Source organism: Stigmatopora nigra, chromosome 5 (assembly GCF_051989575.1).
Source record: "Stigmatopora nigra isolate UIUO_SnigA chromosome 5, RoL_Snig_1.1, whole genome shotgun sequence".
Taxonomy (NCBI): domain Eukaryota; kingdom Metazoa; phylum Chordata; class Actinopteri; order Syngnathiformes; family Syngnathidae; genus Stigmatopora; species Stigmatopora nigra.
This window is the reverse complement of record NC_135512.1, coordinates 11,291,296-11,310,383: the sequence shown is the minus strand read 5'-3', so window position 1 is coordinate 11,310,383 and position 19,088 is coordinate 11,291,296. Positions and strand designations below refer to the sequence as shown.

The following is a 19,088-nucleotide window of genomic DNA, read 5'->3' as shown; positions in this document are numbered from 1 at the left end:
ACCAATTTCATATGTGCATAATATTGATCAACCCCTTCAAAAACAGTAAAATCAAGCACTGAGATCCAATACATCCACAAAGCTCGAATATACCTACCAAATTTCATTCTGATCTTTCCTTAAATAACAGTGCAGAAGCAATTTTAGTTAGTGTCCCCAAGGAGAAACATGAGCAAAGTGAGCAGGTTTTTACGACCTTCCTCTTGGCGGTCTCAAAAGTGTTGCATATTGATCCAACTCACCTTGGTAAATTCATCCATCCATCCATTTCTTTCGCTTTGGCTCGGGTCAGAAACCAGCCAGTAGTCGCTTCAGAGTTTTCTAGTTCCTCCTGTGGGACGTGCCTGTAACACCCTTACCAAGGGCATGTCCAGGAGGCATCCCAAGCAGATATCCGAGAGCCCTCGCATAACAGGCTCTTTTCAATTCTGAGGAGCAGGGCCTTTACTCATGAATGAATACTCAAGTCAACTTAAATGAGAGCCCAGACACCTGGAAGAGGAAACCCAATTCGATTGCTTGCATCCGTCTTCTTTTTCTTCCGGTTACAACCCACAACTTGTGGCCAAAGGTGAGGGTAGCATCATTGATCGACCAATAAAAACCAGTAAAGAGTGCTTCACCTTTCGCTTCAGCTTCTTCACTCCAACATACCAATCCAGAATTGGTGTCATTGCAGAAATCTGTCTTACGATCTCAGTCTACTTTCTTATCTCTCTTTTCAACGACACAATCCCAAGTTTAAAAAAAAAACTCCACAAGTAGAAGAAGATTTTCAATCTTAACCCAGAAAGGTCAACCCATCCTGCCAAAACTTCAAAGTTACGGCTATTTGGGCTTTGTGCAATTTGGAGTTTCACACTGCAGTCGATTTGCATTTCCACTCTGTACCGTGCTCAAAATAAATGCTCAAAATAAATAAATGTTGAAAAGTTCAAAGAAATTAAGAGTTGCCAACTGTGTACAAATAAAGTGCAAAAAACTGTGCAGCAAAAATGGGCATTGTGCACAATATTGCAACATTGTGATTAAGCTGACACGGTTGAAAAAAAACAAAAAATATATATTTATATATACGTTTATATATAAATATAACAAATGTATATATTTTTTAATTATTTATTTTTATGTGTACATTATTTTTTGACACTTAACTCTTTTTTTGAAAGTGATTGCCTAAAGCCACTTTTCTGTTGTGTGATACTACGCTGCAATCAGGAGACTGTCCTTGTTCTCTTCATCATTTTTTAAAGGGAAACACCAATAGCCTTCACCACTGACACTTTTGCAACAAAGTTCCATTTTACCTTGAACAGGAATGATTAACCGTCAGAGCTTAGCCAAATAGATTTAAAGACACAGTTACATGCACTCATATTTGCTATCTACCATATTTTAAAATAGTGGCACAGCTACAAAATAGCATTAGACACATGCTTTATTTTCATTAGGGTCACGGGGGTGCTGGAGACTATCCCAGCTGACTTCAGGGCAGCGGCGGGGGACACCCTGATTCGGTCGCCAGCCAATCGCAGGGCACAAGGAGATGGGAAACAATGCACACACTCATTCCTAAGGGCAATTTAGAGTGTTCAATCAGCCTACCATGCATGTTTTTGGAATATTGGACTTTATTATCCCATATTTTGAAGAGGGTGAGAATGAAGATACATATAGGAAAGGCATTTTAGACATAAGTATGTTAGGAAACCGGAGTACCCGGAGGAAACCACGCAAGCCTGGGGAGAACGTACAAACTCCACACTGTGGATGTGACCTGGATTTGAACCCAGGACCCCAGAGCTATGAGGCCGACGCACGTATTATTGACAAAAATTGCACTGCAGATTTCAAACTGGCATGTGGAATTGATCAGCTTGCATATCTTTGATAATAACGTCCTGTGCACATTCCATTCAAACTGACAAATTCCAAATACTCGTGATCCACTGAAAACACCTCAATCTTACCATCCACATTGTTAATAATCAACAAGTTACGTAGGATGATGTTTTTTTTCTTCATACTTCAATGGGCTTTTTTGTTAACCTCACCGCAAATATGGAAAAGCGAGAGATGCCGGTAGTGTGTAGCAGCCCCCCACTCTACCCTCCGTCTTCCTTTTTCTTCAACAACAGTTGAAGATTAAAAGAAATGTCTCGCAGATATCTGTCAATTCGCTATGTGAATAATGCTGTGTGGAATTTAATGGCACAAGTTATATTGGGTTTCCTCTACACCCACAATTTCTCTCAATAAGATCAATGGTGTATGGTGACAGATAGGGACGGTCTTTTGTATCTTCAAATTTCTGGTTTCTGAGGGAATAATTAGATGGATGGAGGAGAAGTAATGCGTCAGTCTGCTCGGGGAGCTGCACCCAGAGATCCTCTAGTTCAACATACGTGCAGCCACGTTTGTTTGGTGAAAACCTGTTTAATAATCACGTCAAATTTCCATGGTTTTAAAAAAAGGGTCTGTCTGCCTGTTGTGGTGCTTTTAAACAAAAGAAAACTTTTTTTGTGCATTTATTTTGCTGATATTGTTTATTTAACAGAAAGGAGTTGCTTTTGATTGAGGATTTTTTGTGTGTTTCGCTTTATTTTCCCCCGTCAAACTTCCTATAGTGATGCTTGCAGGTAACCCGCTTAGAAAAGGTTCTTCCTGCAGGCTATTAGGAAGCGGTTGAAGTACTTAATGGAGGCACTTTAAACATTTCCCGGTAACATTGACATCATAATTCACATTTAATACAATGAACTGAATTACTTATTCCCCAGCCTTTCTACAAATGGAAATGTACATGGTTGAATTCCATCCGGAAATGTCCTCAAAAGAAAAGAGAGATTTGGTGTCCTGTAAGCATCTTCTTTTAATAAGATGGGAAAATTAAACTACAAATAATTTTCTACAAATAAAGTGATTAGTGTTTTTCACTTCTCAATGAGAGAGACATTAACCTTGCATGCTAGATTAATTGTTCCATATATTCGTTACAAATTTATATGACTTATAATCAAACAGTGATGGATCCAGTTGAGACCTTGTTCATGGAGGTTTTTCACAGTTGGTTTCGTTCCAAAAATATTTGGCTGCTATTTTGGACAATTGCACATCTTGTCATACTCGAGAAAACATCGTTTTGTGGCAAAATTGATTTTATAGGTGTTCTATGTCTTTCTTTAAAATAAATAACCCCATGAATTTCAGGCAAAACTTTAAATGTATCGAGCTACAAGAATTGCTTAGTATCTTAGTTCCCTTTTTCAATTAAGATTTGCAATAGAATAATTATCAGTAAATGTAAAAATTGTAAGTATTAGTATGTATATTTAAATCCGGGTAATGGATGAGTGGTCTGAGCGCTCCGCTGCCATTGTGGTGGTAGCCTCGGTACGATTCTTGTCTGGAAGGGCATTTAAATCTGTGGATCGACAAGTTTGCAATGGCGACCCCTAAGGAGATAAGCTATCCAGCAATTCAATCATCTTCTGTTATGTTGATCCTCACAAGGGTCCCGAGGGTGCTGGAGTTAGCAAAGCAGCAGCCAAGGTACACCTGAATTGATGGCCAGCCAATCGCAAGGCACGTAGAGACGGACAACCATGTACACTCACATCCACACCTAGGGGCAATTTTGTCCAATCAGCTTACCATGCATGTCTTTGGAATGTGGGAGGGAACCCTATTACCCAAAATAAACCCGCACAGGCCCGGGAAGAACATGCAAACTCCGCAAAGGTGGAATGACCTGGATTTGAACCCAGATATGTGACGTCGACATGCTAAACAATCAGCCCCCGGACTACCCAGTCACAGACAGAGTAATTAAATTCTGTTATACTATATGGAAGAAGAATTACCCTATGCAGCTACCGGTTGCCATTCATATAAGAAATCCCCATGTTCAACCAAACAAGCTCCATTTTTCAAGCAGAATAGGTGAATTTGTGAGTAAATTGAGACAAGATTATAATTATTTTAGGATACAGTATATCATTTTCAAAACATTTTTGTCAGTGGTGTGACATGTGAGTTTTTTTCTAATGGAAAATATGTTCCTCGGTTCAATAAGGGTTGGAACGAATGGCTGCTGCAAGGGAATAGCAATTAGATGCTAAAAATAACTAGGAGCCGCTGAACAAATTTATGAACAAAAACATGCAACGCTCCAGGCTTCTTCTTTTTTATTTTTTTTTTATTTTTTACCTGCAGCACAATGGTCCCTGACTTAACATTTTAAGAGTAAAAATGTATCATTTAGTCACAGGCAAGTCGGAATCTCGTTTTTTTTTTAATGCCGAACTACATTTGTAGTGTATCCTACTGTATACTGTTGATAAAATAAGGTTAAGACAAATTAAGTTAAGGGTGACAGAGAAACAATATGAATATATTTTTTTTTTTTTGCACATTTTTACCACTTGAAGGCATGTTGATGTTTTCAGTCATGTCTCGCCTTGTGTTGTTGATATGGCTCAGGGGTGAGGCAAGACTGCGGCACGGTTGAGACAGAAGCAGCCGTCAGAGCCGCTGTGATCAGGTGCACGCTTCATAGAGAGCGGCAGATGGAGGAGAGGAGCTGCGAGCATCCTGAAGCTTCAGCAGGAACTGAGAGGTTACACTAGAGCGCTACAAAGCTGACCTGTCACGAGCTGACACGCGCCGTATCAATGCACACCGCTTTCCCCTTCATGTGCACGTAGAGCAACTGCTACCTGGAGGAGAGAAATGTTGACTGCGTCTTCACGTTTGGAGGCAGCTTCACATTTCCATTTTATTGGCTAATTAATGTTGTTTTGTCTTCAAAGCACAACGGCAGCCCGTTGTTATGGGCCTTGATCGCAGCATTTTCAAGGTTGCCTCGATGTGAAGCCTTACATGATGAATAAGTTTAAATATAGAATAACAGCAAAACAGAGAAATAGACGATTGGTGGTGTGCGGAGAGCCATGTGCAAATGAGCACATGGGAGAGATGGTTTGTAATAAAGTGAAGGACAAAACTGGCATATTGCATCACTCCAAAAATATGTTTTTCAACCTTTCATTTGTGTGTGTGTGTGCGAATTTGTTAGTGCTGCCTTTATCTTGGCATAAACCCAGGAAATGCCTCCACCTGTTTTGCTTTAACCGGCGGGGAGGCCTTAGTGTGTCTCTCTCACATGGTCACCCTTTTGACGTGTATGTCGGTGCGAGCTTATGTCAGCGTGTGTGTGAGGAGAGGTTAAATAGATGTTTAGCAATGACGAGAGGCAAGTGAGGTAGAACTGGCAGGAAATTATATACACACACACAGTACAGTGATACACACACACATATGTGCATGCCCATGACAAGACGGTGACAAAAACAACAGCACTATCAGAGCAACATGTAAACTCCATGTGTGACCTGCACCTCAGTCATCATTCCACACTTGTCACCGGGCCTCTCTAATGTCGGGTCATGTACTGTGTGACTCTATGTAGGTGTGTTTGTGTGTGTTTGTGTGAGACTAAGACAACACTTTTTTCTCTTTGTCGCCCCATTTTTTCAATCTTATCGCCTCTGCTGCCTTCTATGCAATGTTAAAGCTATTAAACGAGTCACTTCCTTCCTAACATGTTATAAATACTTTTTTTTATAGTTGCCTGTGAACAGTCACTGCTCAGATGACAAATCTCACACAAAGCCGATGAGACAGAGAGATGTATGCTGAAAAATGTTTAGCACATCAGTATGTTCCTAAAAAAGTCTGCATGGATTCTAATAAATAGGCATTGTTTCTTGAATTTAAAAAAAGATAATGTACAATATATGTAAATGTAAAAAAAAGTGGAGATTTTTGGGTTTGGAATCAGAAAGTGATAACAGCTTTTTTCTGATAAATATATCAAAAACATAAAAGCACCAAAGCCACCAAATATATACCATTTTATGATGTAAATGTCGTGCGTTTTAGATTCAAATGTAACCTGAAAAGTTTAAGCATGAAATAAAATGGGGGGAAATGTTATTTAAAATGATTTAAATTATTTTTTCCAAAGTGCAAACCAGTCCTTTACAAATACTAGCTGTCCTTTGCTAGGAGGAGAAAAATTTAGAAGCCCAGATCTAAGATTATATCTTTTTTAGCATAAAAAACCAAGATAATCAGTTTACTTTTAAAACAATAATCTGAACATTTAAATATTTTGGAGGTCAATATACGATAAATTTGAGCATAAAACCCGTAATAGCTTCTTTGGTCATGGGAAATCTATTTGACCAATTAGAAGCCACTTCCCATACACCTGGGAAATTTGTGTCAAAAATCCTAAACGCTAAAACTGGAAGTGCATGAGAAAAGAGAGGCAACGAGTGAGAAAGAAATCATTTTTGCCAGAGAAAAAGACACTGGCGGGTAATTTTGGCATGGAGAACAAAAGTCTGGGCAGCGAGAATGTAAAAAAAAGGGAATTGTAAGTGTTGCGTGTTATTCTCATATGGCTCATAAGTTTGATTAAAGTCCAATATTCTTCTGATTTGAACTTTCAAAGTTTTGTTTGATGCCAGAAGTTTTGTTTGAATCTTTTTATTCATCTTCTGTAAGGGTTGCTGGAGCGGATCCCAGGTGACTTTGGGGTGAAGGGCAGCCTCCACACTAGACTGGTCACCAGTTAGCCGTAGGGCACACAGAAACTGACGATCATTCACATACATAATCATACCGCCACCAGCAGGAATCGAACCCTAACCCTAACCTCGATACCAACAAGCTGGTAGCAAATCCCTCACCTTGTTGTCATCACAGTGATGTTGTCCAGAATTTTCATTCTCAAGCTCGGCGATGTGTTGACATGTTTTTTTTTACTCCTTTGAGTTGAGTTTGTCTGCTCCCTGTAACGTCAAACTGACCTCAAATCAGTCAAAGGCAAAGCCAATTCCAGAAGTAGTTGTGTGTTTACTTTCTTCGTTGGACAAATTGTCATGTGTTGGCTGTTTTCTGCATTGTTAGAATTGAACATTGACTCATCCCCATGTGGCTCCAGTTTCTTTATTTTGCTTCATTTTGCTCTTCCAACACAATACACCTTTTTCTACTTGCACATTCAATGTTTGTGGCTACGAAACTACGGCTGGAATGAGAGTTGTAGAAAGTTCCTTCAACGTTTTAACCTCATAAGATTAAGGCTCTTGTTTGAAACGTGTGTCAGGCTGAGGATTTTTATTTTTTCAACTGACCATCAATCACACGGGTGACTCAAAGGAAACGGTATATACATCTCAAGAATTACATGAACAAGATGAGGCTAAGATGCATGCAAGATACGAATCTTATCTTTCTGTGTTTTGTTTACAAACCGGCCCCCCTCAGTAAAAACAGATGGCAAAGCAGTCATTTTAGCGCACGCGTCAAATTTGACGGGCATCCCTCAGTCGATGCCCACTATTGAGGGGTCTGTCCGCAAAAAGAGGACTTTTCCAACAACAAGGAAAACCTGAATGTACTGTAGAAGGACTGTATGTATATATATGTGTATATATATATATATATATATATATATATATATATATATATATATATATATATATATATATATATATATATATATATATATATATATATATATATATATATATATATATATATATATATATATATATATATATATATATATATATATATATATTATATATATATATATATATATATAAATACATGTGTATATATATATATATATATATATATATATATATATATATATATATATATATATATATATATATATATATATATATATATATATATATATATATATATATATATATATATATATATATAAATACATGTGTATATATATATATATATATATATATATATATATATATATATATATATATATATATATATATATATATATATATATATATATATATATATATATATATATATATATATATATATATATATATATATATATATATATATATATATATATATATATATATATATATATATATATATATATATATATATATATATATATATATATATATATATATATATATATATATATATATATATATATATATATATATATATATATATATATATATATATATATATACACATGTATTTATATATATATGTTTCCATGTGCTGTGGCCACTGTGGAGTTGTCCAAGTTTAGTTGTTGTTGTTTTTTCCCACAAGGTCACAATACATTTTATTGTCATGGATTTGCACGAGTCATTCGGTTACAAACATTCAGTGGTTTTATACATGGTGTAGTCAGTCTCCTTGCTTGATGGATTGAAACAAGACATTTTTTTTGTGTGGCCAGCAACATCTGCTGTTCACTTGCAACGGAGTATTGTATCTAGATAGGCTATATCATCTTATCCTAAAATTGTCTTTGTCTTCAATGGTGAGGAACTGCCATCAAAGTTTTCCCCCTTCTGTTTATACTTTAGGGAATTTTCAAACGTCGGGATGTATGGCTGTAATGCCCCAAGATTTGTTCTCCCTGAAAGAAATGATAGAGTAAGAATATATTAACTACAGAGCAACCTGGCTTTACGAGGTCTGCATTGATTTTGATTTCATTTTAGGTTTACCATGTTATACATATGTAAAGATGCGCGTTGCAGCATTCTGCCAATTCAAATTCTACAGCCATAATCATGCATTAAAAAGCAAATTTCAAATTTTTTGGACTGCAGGGTTTAGATGCAAATCTGTGGGGCATTACGTCAAAAACCATAAACATCATAAGAGAGGAAAGAAAACTTAAAATGGGAGCAAAAATGAGGAACGACGGACGGTAAGGCGACGGACGGCTCTCGCGGTTGTTGATGTGACAAACAAAACCAAAAAAAACTGTACTCGATCGAGAAAGAACACAAAAAAATGGCAAGTGCAATGAAAAATAAAAAAGCCATTTAAAGCAAAGTATTGTTTTTATTCACACAAATTTAATAAGATATATCACAACCGTTTGGTCCATAAATATTTAAGGGGAAATAGTTTCTATACACCATCTTTATCAAGAAACAGGAAAACATGGACAATCTTGATAGAACACTTACTGTACTCAACTATTAACACGAAGATCAATATATAAGGTTCTTGGAACTATATCTGAAAGAGTGCACAAATGCTTTCTATGACATCGCTCCCCCTCCCTCCCCTTTCTTTTTTCTTTTTCCAAAAACAAGATACACCATAAAAAGATCTTTGAAAATAAGATGCAAAAAACAGTACAAAACTAGTGAGGCGTTCAAAGGGTGTGAATCAGTTAACAAAGAACATAGAGAATCCTGAATTTCACAACCTTTTTCTCCCAAGTTATCGCATAAGGCACATGGAGTAGAACTGAGTTAGGCATCTACTTCATCAAGTAGACTTGGAGTACCACTTTGTTCTGCTAGAGAACAAATTAGAACACGCACAATGAAAATGTGTCTACTGCTCCTCTTTCTTTCACTAGCTCTAGCTTGCACTCTTCTTTATCGCCCCCGTTACTCCCTTTCAGCCAGAAGAAACATCTTTTTTTTTTAATTTATTTTTTTGGTCTGATCAGTGGCAAGTGGCATTTGAGAAAGTCAATGTCAGGAAATAACATGGAATCATTCCACTCATTTAAGGTCATTTTTCATCCCCCCCAACGCCAGCTCTACAAATCCAGTCTTCATCTTTATTCTACACTCCCTTTCTCATTTAAAAAATAAAAATCACCCTGAGCAACATGATAAAACAATAATGCACTTTTAGGGGCGGGGCTTTGTGCAATTGACTCCATAGGTTTTCTGGGATCAATTTTACTGCAATTCACACAGCGCGCTAACATGAAGTGACGGTTAATTCTAACGGAGGCCAGAAAACTGCTCTCCAATCCAAATTTGCTGTCCAACAATTAGACAATTACATTATTATTATTATTATTATTACCACTGTTATTCCTTGAAAAAATTGTGGTGGTTTCCGCCGTGAGTTTTTTTTGTCTAATTCAACTGCCATACAGACAGTAGACATTCAAAAAGAGAATTCAAAGACTGTTTTCTGGATGTTTACCCATATACAGAACATTCTACAATAAATTAGCTTCCCAAGTGATTTCACAACAGAAATAACATTTGAATGGGAAGCATACAATTAAGGTAGGGCTCAATTTGCCATAATTAAATACAAATGTACAAATGACGGGTTGATTACGTGCCAGGCTTTTTAGCTATTGTTTTTTTTTTTTTTTCCCAATGATTTCCCAATGTCAGTCACTGCCATGAGGCTGTCAAATGCTACACACTGATTTGAAAATAATTCGACTTGGCCACTGCTCTTCTTATTCTTGCACACTCTCTCTTGAGAGAAACCATCTCTGCTTGATTTAAAGGTCAATTAAAACAAAGTGAGAAAAGAAACAAAAAAAAATCGGAGCAAATAATGATTTAAGGGGGAAAAAAAATGAAGAAATCTACTAGTTTGTTAGAAAAGGTTCGTCAAGGTAGTTTGTGAAGGGCTTCCCGAATCGTGGCTGTCCAAACTAGAGGTGACCGACGTCACTACGGTAATCGAGGGGTTTGTCAGGTCTGTTAGTGTGGCTGCGCTGGAGGGGGGGGTCAGGGCCCCACTGTCGGACGAGGGCGGAGGGAGCGAGGTGCCATCAGCCTTATCAACACCTCCGTTCTCTTGTCGTAAAACGTTCCTTCTGAATTTGGCTCTCGCGTTTTGGAACCAAACCTGCAAACCAATGCCAGTGTGGCTTTTACTTGAAATGTTTTCGTTTGACTGCTTTTCAAGATAATACAGCACACAACTAGACTTGGAGATCAACATGGATTGACAAACGATTTAGGGGAGTTCAAGGCGGCAGACAACTATATGTCAGCTCCTCAGCTCACAACATATATGAAAAAGGAATGATTATCTTTAAGAATTAAAAGAAAATGTGCACTCTTCTTTAAAAATCAAATGCTAATCAACTCCTTTTCTGCCTCAAAAAATGACAGAATTCAAGCATCCATCAAATTACAACCAAAAACACCCATCTAAAATCACTACATCTATGATAGCTATAGATTCAAACAAACCAAATGAAAGAAATGTGTGGGAAGGGGTGGGTTTTATGGCCTAAAAACGTGGGTACAGAAACACTCAAGAGTAAAAGAACGTGTGCTCACCTGCAGAACTCTTTTGGTCAAGCCCGTCTTCTGGGCCAGCTGCTTGAGGTCCTTGGCGTCCGGGTTGTGGTTGATGGCAAAGTAGGATTTCATTGTCCGCAGCTGGTGGTGCTTGAAGGAGGTCCGCATGCGTTTGGTCTTCTGAGTTGGCGCATAGGCCTGCTGATCCCGGTCCAAGTGGTCCGCGTCGTTCTCGTTGCAGCCTGGATGCAGAAGAAAGTGTAGAATGTTGTTTTTAATTTCTTACAAGAGGTTTTTGCAGAATGTTAAATTCATTTATTGCACTCTGCAGGACTTTGGTACAGATATTGTTTTTTAGTAAGTTATAAATGAAGTTAAAAATTACTTTATGATAAAATCTGTTCTTGGTAACTTTTATGAAAATGGAGTCATGGATTTTTTCTGCTTGGTATTTTTAAATTTTAAAAAAAGTTCATTATTATATGGGTCAATAAATAAGGACATTGTGGGAAAATATCATTCATTTCATGGTAAAATTATAAATCGAATATAATATTTTTCTATAGATTTACTACACACACCAGCACAACAATGAATTAAAATGTGATCAAACAAACAATTTAAAAAAATAACCAAATTTAGCAAGTTATTGGCCTTCTGTCAAGTCTTTTTATTTTCGCCATTTGTTTCATAAATGTGAACCAAAAACATCATTCCAATCTTTTCAATTTTGAATGAGAGGTTTATAAACTCTTAGCACTTTTACTACTAACAAAACTTCTTATTATTTATTTTTTCACATGGGGTGAAAATTTGTGCTTTAAAATTCAGATCAAATTAAATAAATGTCTCGGTTTTTAAACTGTTGAACCGAAATGTATTTTTTCAGACGCACTACATACATACACAAAGTCTATTTATTTCTTGACTGTAAGACAACTACACTACAGAAATGATTCAACTAGCTACAATTTGAATTATGTCATGTATTTGAGCCACCCTGTATCAAGTCTTAATTTTACTGAACTGGATTAACTTCAGTTTTAATGACACTTTCAAGCATCAAACATACACATTCAATTGAACTAAATGCATGCATGGCCCACCATTCAAAACACACATTCACAACCAATAATAACACATCATGAATTCATGATAATTTTCATCTGATGCAATAATTTATACAGATTAGCATTCACAGAAAGCAGGCATGCATTGCACTGAAAACATTGATGGCCACATACACTACTGTGTAACTACAACATATTTTTTTTGGCTTTTTGTGCATAAGTCTTTCTCCTAGATATTACGATTGAATTATAAATTCAAGTACAAGTATGTAATGGATAGTGATGTCAGATGATCAGAATAAACTATACTTTGGCACCTTTTCTAAGCAGGAAAAGGTATTTACTGGCATTTGACACACACCCACACCCACCCACGCACGCACACACACACACACACACACACACACACACACAAACACACATACACCGACCCACGCCCACTCACCCACCTACACCCACCTACCCAACCACGCACACACACACAAACACACATACACCGACCCACGCCCACTCACCCACCTACACCCACCTACCCAACCACGCACACACACACAAACACACATACACCGACCCACGCCCACTCACCCACCTACACCCACCTACCCAACCACGCACACACACACACACACACACACACCTACATACACACCTACACTCTCTCACACACACACACACACACACACACACACACACACACACACACACACACACACACATACACACACCTACATACACACCTACACTCTCTCTCTCACACACACACACACACACACACACACTCACAGTCCCACACACAAACACCCACACACACACACACTTACACACACACACACACTTACACACACACACACACACACAAACACCCACACACTGTGTGATACAGTTCCCCACTAGGGGTCTCTGTAGCCAAAGAAGACGTAACCTAATGGAGAGGTGTGGAAAAACAATACTCAGTAGACCCACTCAGCTCTCTGTGTGTTCAAAACAAGCAACGAAAGGCTCACTTGAGACAAATAACATCAAAACAACAACTGAATCCGATTCTATTTGTAGCAAGTATTAGATGTGCACAGAGTGATGGATATTAACAACAACATTTTGGGGGTACTACAATGAAAATGGTGTTAAAAGGTTAGTTTGTGGTTTGTTTGTTGTTGAGTTTTTTTTGCACATTCAAATTGATATAATCTATTGCTATTATTTATTCTTGATTTAATAGTCACTTTTGATAGTTTCAAGGGATTTTTGACAGTGTGGAATTGTAGTCAATCTGCTTTATTTTGAATCATTATGGAATCAAGCACTTTAAAAAAAAATAATAAAGGAAATGTCATCCAAGTGTTCCATGAGAAATTACGCTTTTTAAATGGGGGTGATATGGGGGAAATGGTCTCGTGTTTTCTGGGTGATGTTGGTGAATGGAGCAGTGGTCGGTGGCCTGAGAACAGCGGCCTGGAGGCCCGGGATTCCAACGTCGCTTCCAATTAACCGAGAACAATTAACACGCAGATTACCCTTCTCCCACCCGACTCCCCCTCCTCCCCCTATTCGGCCGTCGCACAATAACTAGTTTATCAAGCGCGCACTAATTCGCGGACAGACACGGAAAAAATTGGGACACTGCAGGCTGCCGGCCACCCGGAGCAAGGACAAGAGATTTTATTTATTTATTATTTATTTTTTACACGGGAAAATTCTCCTCACCGAAGCTCCACGGTCGACTTTTTGACAGCCACCAAAACATGCGCACTAAAAAAAAAAAAACCTTTCACCAAATAACACTAGAAATGTTTCCATGTGGGCTATACATAGATGTGAAAATGAACGCCTGACAGTAAAATTAATTATTATACTCCAGGCAGAGCGTCGTTTACCCCGAGGGCAGATGCATTTCATCCAGACATGCAGTCCTTACATAAATTAATATTTCGACTAATCATTTTATTCGGTGCCTGCCAACCACTTAGCGTGAGAGATCATCAGGTGAGTCGCATGCATGAAATTGGGCAAATAGAATATTTGTTGTTTGTCTATCAATGGCAGCCATGTAGAATATCAGGGAGAATATTTAAATACTTTCCGTAAACTCTGAAAAAAATGAATCTAATTATTATATTTTGGCCAGTCAGATTATAATAAAAATTATGTATGTATATATGTGTATAGATCACCAGTTATGATGCATAAAGTTAATAATAATAATTTCACTTACATTTTTCCAATAAAGCAGAATTGACTACAAATGGTGTTCACCATTTTCTATGTCCCTGACTTATATTGGAAGTCAGACATTTTAAATGCTCTTTATACATTTTTTGGGAGACATTTCTGTGTGTGTATGATGTTATATTTCTTTATATTGACCCTAATTGACTTTATTAAGATTGGAAAGCATTGATCTAATTCAATTATTTCGTCCTTTGTTTCTGTCAGGAGAGATTAGAGATTAGTCGTTGATTAAAATCCACTTTTTCCTGCTATATCTATATGATACAATATTTATTGAGACATAAGACAATTAAAGTGACGATGAGCACATTAATCCCGATTTTTGTGGAATTATGGAGGTGGTGTGGATTGGCATGCATTTAGAAATTTGCTTTTGCTCCAAACAAATTGATTTAAGTTTTGTCATGCTGTGTTTAGGGCAATCGTGATACATTGTATTTATTATTACAAGTGCATTTACTTACATTGTCAGACCAAATTGATTTACTTGAATTGAATTTAATTCAACCAAAAATGACGTGTATATTTCCCTAATACATAACTGATGTAATGCCATCAATTGACTGCTCTTCCATTCAATTGCAATTAAACCTTCTGTAGTATATTCACTTCTTTTGGCTTTTGTCATTGTTTTTTTTTTAAGTTTAAGATGCCTGTGCTATTTAAAGTTTTGGAAACACAGCTTCTGTTTGGTAGTGCGTTGTACTGCGTTACCTGTGTTATAGCTGGGTAAGTCCAGGCCCATGGCGGGGCTCTTGCGCTTCCTCGGTCGTCCCTTCTGAGCCGCACCGGTGCCATTGAAGTAGGGCAGGCCGAGGCCAGGGCCGCCGGGGCCGCCTGGGCCGCCGGGACCGCCGCCTTTGGCAGCCAGCTCCGCAAAGTTGAGCTGCGGGTGGTAGTCGGCGCCCTGCACCAGGCTCTCGAAGTGAAGGCGGCAGTAGACGAGGCTGTCCTTCATACCAAAATGGTCGCCCGTGGTGAGGGTCTTGTTGCAAGATGTACAGGTGAAGCAGCTGAGGTGGTACACGGAGTCTCGCGCGCGCATCACCATCTCCGAGGCGGAAATGCCCAGGTGGCAGCGCGCGCACCTCTGCACCGAGAACCTTCTGGAACAGACGCATTGTCAGAGACTCGCTCACGGTGAGAACTCATAAAATAACACACACACACATCCTATTTTTGCTTTTGTAAATAATAATAAAAATAAAAAAAACATTCCATAGGGTCTTAAAAACCGAGGGAGTAAAGTAATTTTAATAAAATTTCCAACTAGAGCTTTAACATCACAACAGCATGGGCTGACATGTAACACCCTCGTCAATGTATTTTTTTTTAAATTACTTTTGTAGCCTAACACAAATTAATATTATATGTACTTAAAAATAATATAGTTTCTACTTGTTAAATTAGAGCTAATTAATTCACACTGCACATGAGCTGGCCATCAATGCTAATTACTTGGCAAAAACAAACAAACAAAAACAATGGCGAATCAAAGGGATACAGTCTATATTTTACTTTTCTATTTTATTATTTTTTTACTGGCAAAAAAATGACTATCAGCAACATGCAGTATTTGTTTCCACTCCTTTTACAGCTGAACAAATGACGATTTCATCAAGTATTTAGTAAATATGTTACCACTATCTTCATTTAAACGTAATTCAAATTAGAAGGACACACAAAGACAGAATTATCACCCGGAATAAAAATAAAAAATAATAATTAATCTTCATGGAGTTTTTTTGTTACTGTCGAAAACACATTAGAATGACGAATACAAGTTGTTTGTGTACATCTTACCTGTAGTAATCTTCTTTGCAGTAGATGCTGCCATCTTTAGCGAAACACGTTAGTTCCGACTCCAACGCTAATTTACATTCACAGCATTTGAGACAGCGCAGATGCCACTGCTTGTCCACGGCCAGGAGGTAGTATCTGTCCGAGATTTTGCCCCCGCAGCCGGCGCAAAGAGCAGGCTTCTCCGGGCTCATGGAGGGCATGGTCTGAACACAACAACAAAACCCTTTAATACACCTTGGTAGGGAAACTCCATTTTCCCACATTAACAATAACACCAAAACGCCTCTTTGAACTTAAGTAATATTATGTCATTATTTCCCCTTTTAAATACTTGCTAAACATAATTCGTCAATTCATCTGGCCTTGGTGGAAAAGGCAGATCCCGTAATATAAAATATAATTTTTACAGGACAGTATCAAAACAAATATATTCTAATTTGTGGACGCACAAAAATAAATAAATGTCATGGCGTTGAGCAATGTATTTTGAATTGAATTGAATTGGATGCTTTTATTGTCATCATACAAGTATAATACATTTTTAAGCTTAACCACGAACTGCACAAATAACTGTATTACAACAATTATTAACAATATTTCGTGTGCAATCCAATACAAATACCATTAGTTTTTTTACATACATAAATATTTGTGGCAAATGTGACAGTGCCTGCACTAACATTAACACCCAATACAATATTAAACTTACTTTCAAATTATGACAACAATTTTGCACTTTCCTCCACGTGATACCGAATACTGTAAAAGCTTTTGGGTTGTTTGTAATGATGACCAACCAAAATGGCTCTTGAATATTTGCATATATATGTCCATTAACATGAATATGGATATATTCATTAATATGTGCTGTGCCCAATCAAAATATAAACTACTTTTTTAGGTGGGATGTCACTCATGTGCATTTATTTCTTCACAGAGTGAGTTTAAAAAATAAAAATAGATTTAAAAAAAATGAATTGTAAGACCCTGGTCTCACCGTTTCTCTGCCATTGATCTGCATGCTCTTGGCCAGTCGAGACTCCGACTTGGACCTTCTCTCCATCTCCTCCATGATGCCTTGGATGTGGTCCCCGGAGATCCCGTGGAAAAGCATGGCTCCCGGTCCTGGGCGCAAGGTGCAAGGGGCTGCTCCTGCCTTGCAGCCCACCACTTCCATATACCGTGGACGCCGACTGGGGTGCTGCTGGCTCAACTCAGCTCAGCACATCCAAAAATCGGGGAGTCAAGTCACCTCTTGCGTGCAAAAGCAACTACTGGAAGCACAGAAGGAAAACAAACTGTGGGAAAACTACACAGCAGCAGCAGCATGAGTGGGACGGTAATGAAGCTTGCCCCCCCTAGAATGTCTCTCATCCAGATTGAAAAAAATATATATGTACATATAGTCCAAATGGGTGGAGGGAAGGAGGGAGTGGCTGCAGTGTGGTCAAAAATAATGACACAAGCTTTGGATTGTTTCTTCTTCTTCTTCTCTCTCTCTCTTTTTTTCCACCCCCAATTCCAAAGTTCCCAGTAAGGGCTCCTTGGTGTTTGGAGGTCAGATTGGAACTGCCTGCATTTGAGCACCGTGTCCTATTTGTGAAGAGAGCAAAGCCTGCCCAGTCTGAATAATTTGGTAGGAGGAGTTCCCCATCTCTCTCTTTCTCTCTCTAACTCTAACTCTCCCCTCTCTCTCCCTCTCCCACCTCTCTCCCTGTCTCCCTTTCTCTCTCCATTCATTCCCATTGCCCAACAAAGAAGTATTTTTCATGCCTTGGATCATTCGTCTCCACACGGCTTCACTTTACACTATTATATTGTTTTTGTCACTTTTAGATACCAATGCTAGTTGGTTTCATCAAGTTTTTTTCTCTCTAAAATTCTCAAAAAAAGGTTTAAATTGCATGTAAAACATATAGATACATATTTTACGGTTGTTGTTATTATTATTATTATCATCATTATTACTATCAGTAAAATAATTCATCAGACAGACCAATCAAATGTTTGTTTGTTTTCAGTGCGCACACGTGTAGTGGGCGTGGCTTGATTCGATTAAACAATTAGAAAAAATAACACTGTTGCATCCCATTAGAATCACATTGCCACTCCAAGTTGCTTCTGTTTTTACATTTTATTATTATACCTCAATTATCTTTGGTGATTACACATACATTTTTATTATCTTCTTAGAGAATTGGGCAATGCAGTACCTTTTTTTTTGCTATAGTACATATCTTGCAGGCCTGACGAGTGTTTTGTGTACGGCAGAAATTAAAAGTATTACATCATAAGAGAAGCAGTGGGGTAAAACCTGCCGGCTATAACTTTTCTATAGAAATATCGTTTATTATTGATTTAATATGAGCCACGTCATTCAGATGCCACCCATATAGTTTGGGTGGGTAATAGGTAATGCATATTACTACAATCCAAAATAACATGCTGTTTTTTAAATGGGCTAAATTTTCTTTATTATTATTTTCTATTTAAATAAACCACTTGAAGGTGTGTCACACTCAAACACACACACACTCCTACACACACACACACACACACTCCTACACACACACACACACACACACACACACACACACACACACACACACACACACACACACACACACACACACACACACACACACACACACACACACACACACACACACACACACACACACACACAACTACCATTAAATTGTGTTCTTTTTGATTGGAGGCCCCATGAATGACTTTTGTCCCAGGATTGCATGACAGTTAGTTTGCACACTGTCAACCCAAAAAAGATAAATGGAGATTAAAATAAAAAATAAAAAAATCACATTTATTTCTAACCTGGATAATGCTCCGGCAGGTAATAAGAATAAGTGGGCGACGAGGC

At 37.8% G+C, this 19,088-nt stretch overlaps 1 protein-coding gene across 3 annotated transcripts; it reads right to left on the bottom strand.

Annotated features, from left to right (window-relative positions):
* Window positions 1-8,100: 8,100 nt before the first annotated feature.
* On the bottom strand, window positions 8,101-17,819 carry lhx9 (LIM homeobox 9). 3 transcript variants are annotated; one of them, XM_077717342.1, is made up of 5 exons: window positions 17,205-17,819; window positions 16,208-16,410; window positions 15,119-15,510; window positions 11,145-11,347; window positions 8,101-8,491 (listed from the first exon to the last, which is right to left on the bottom strand). In XM_077717342.1, the coding sequence occupies exons 1-5, from the start codon at window positions 17,382-17,384 to the stop codon at window positions 8,435-8,437; spliced, it is 1,035 nt and encodes a 344-aa protein (XP_077573468.1). In that variant the 5' UTR covers window positions 17,385-17,819; the 3' UTR covers window positions 8,101-8,434. The 3 variants fall into 3 exon arrangements, with proteins under 3 accessions (XP_077573468.1, XP_077573466.1, XP_077573467.1); XM_077717340.1 differs by lacking the exon at window positions 8,101-8,491 and adding an exon at window positions 10,199-10,704; XM_077717341.1 differs by lacking the exon at window positions 8,101-8,491 and adding an exon at window positions 10,199-10,704 and having other exon boundaries at window positions 15,119-15,507.
* Window positions 17,820-19,088: the final 1,269 nt, after the last annotated feature.

Coding starts and splice junctions, on each gene's coding strand:
- lhx9 (XM_077717340.1), bottom strand. CDS start 17,384: ATGGAAGTGGTGGGCTGCAAGGCAGGAGCAGCCCCTTGCACCTTGCGC. Junction 15,511..16,207: donor TGCAAAGAAGATTACTACAG/GTAAGATGTACA, acceptor CGTCTGTTCCAG/AAGGTTCTCGGTGCAGAGGT. Junction 11,348..15,118: donor CTTACCCAGCTATAACACAG/GTAACGCAGTAC, acceptor TTCTGCATCCAG/GCTGCAACGAGAACGACGCG.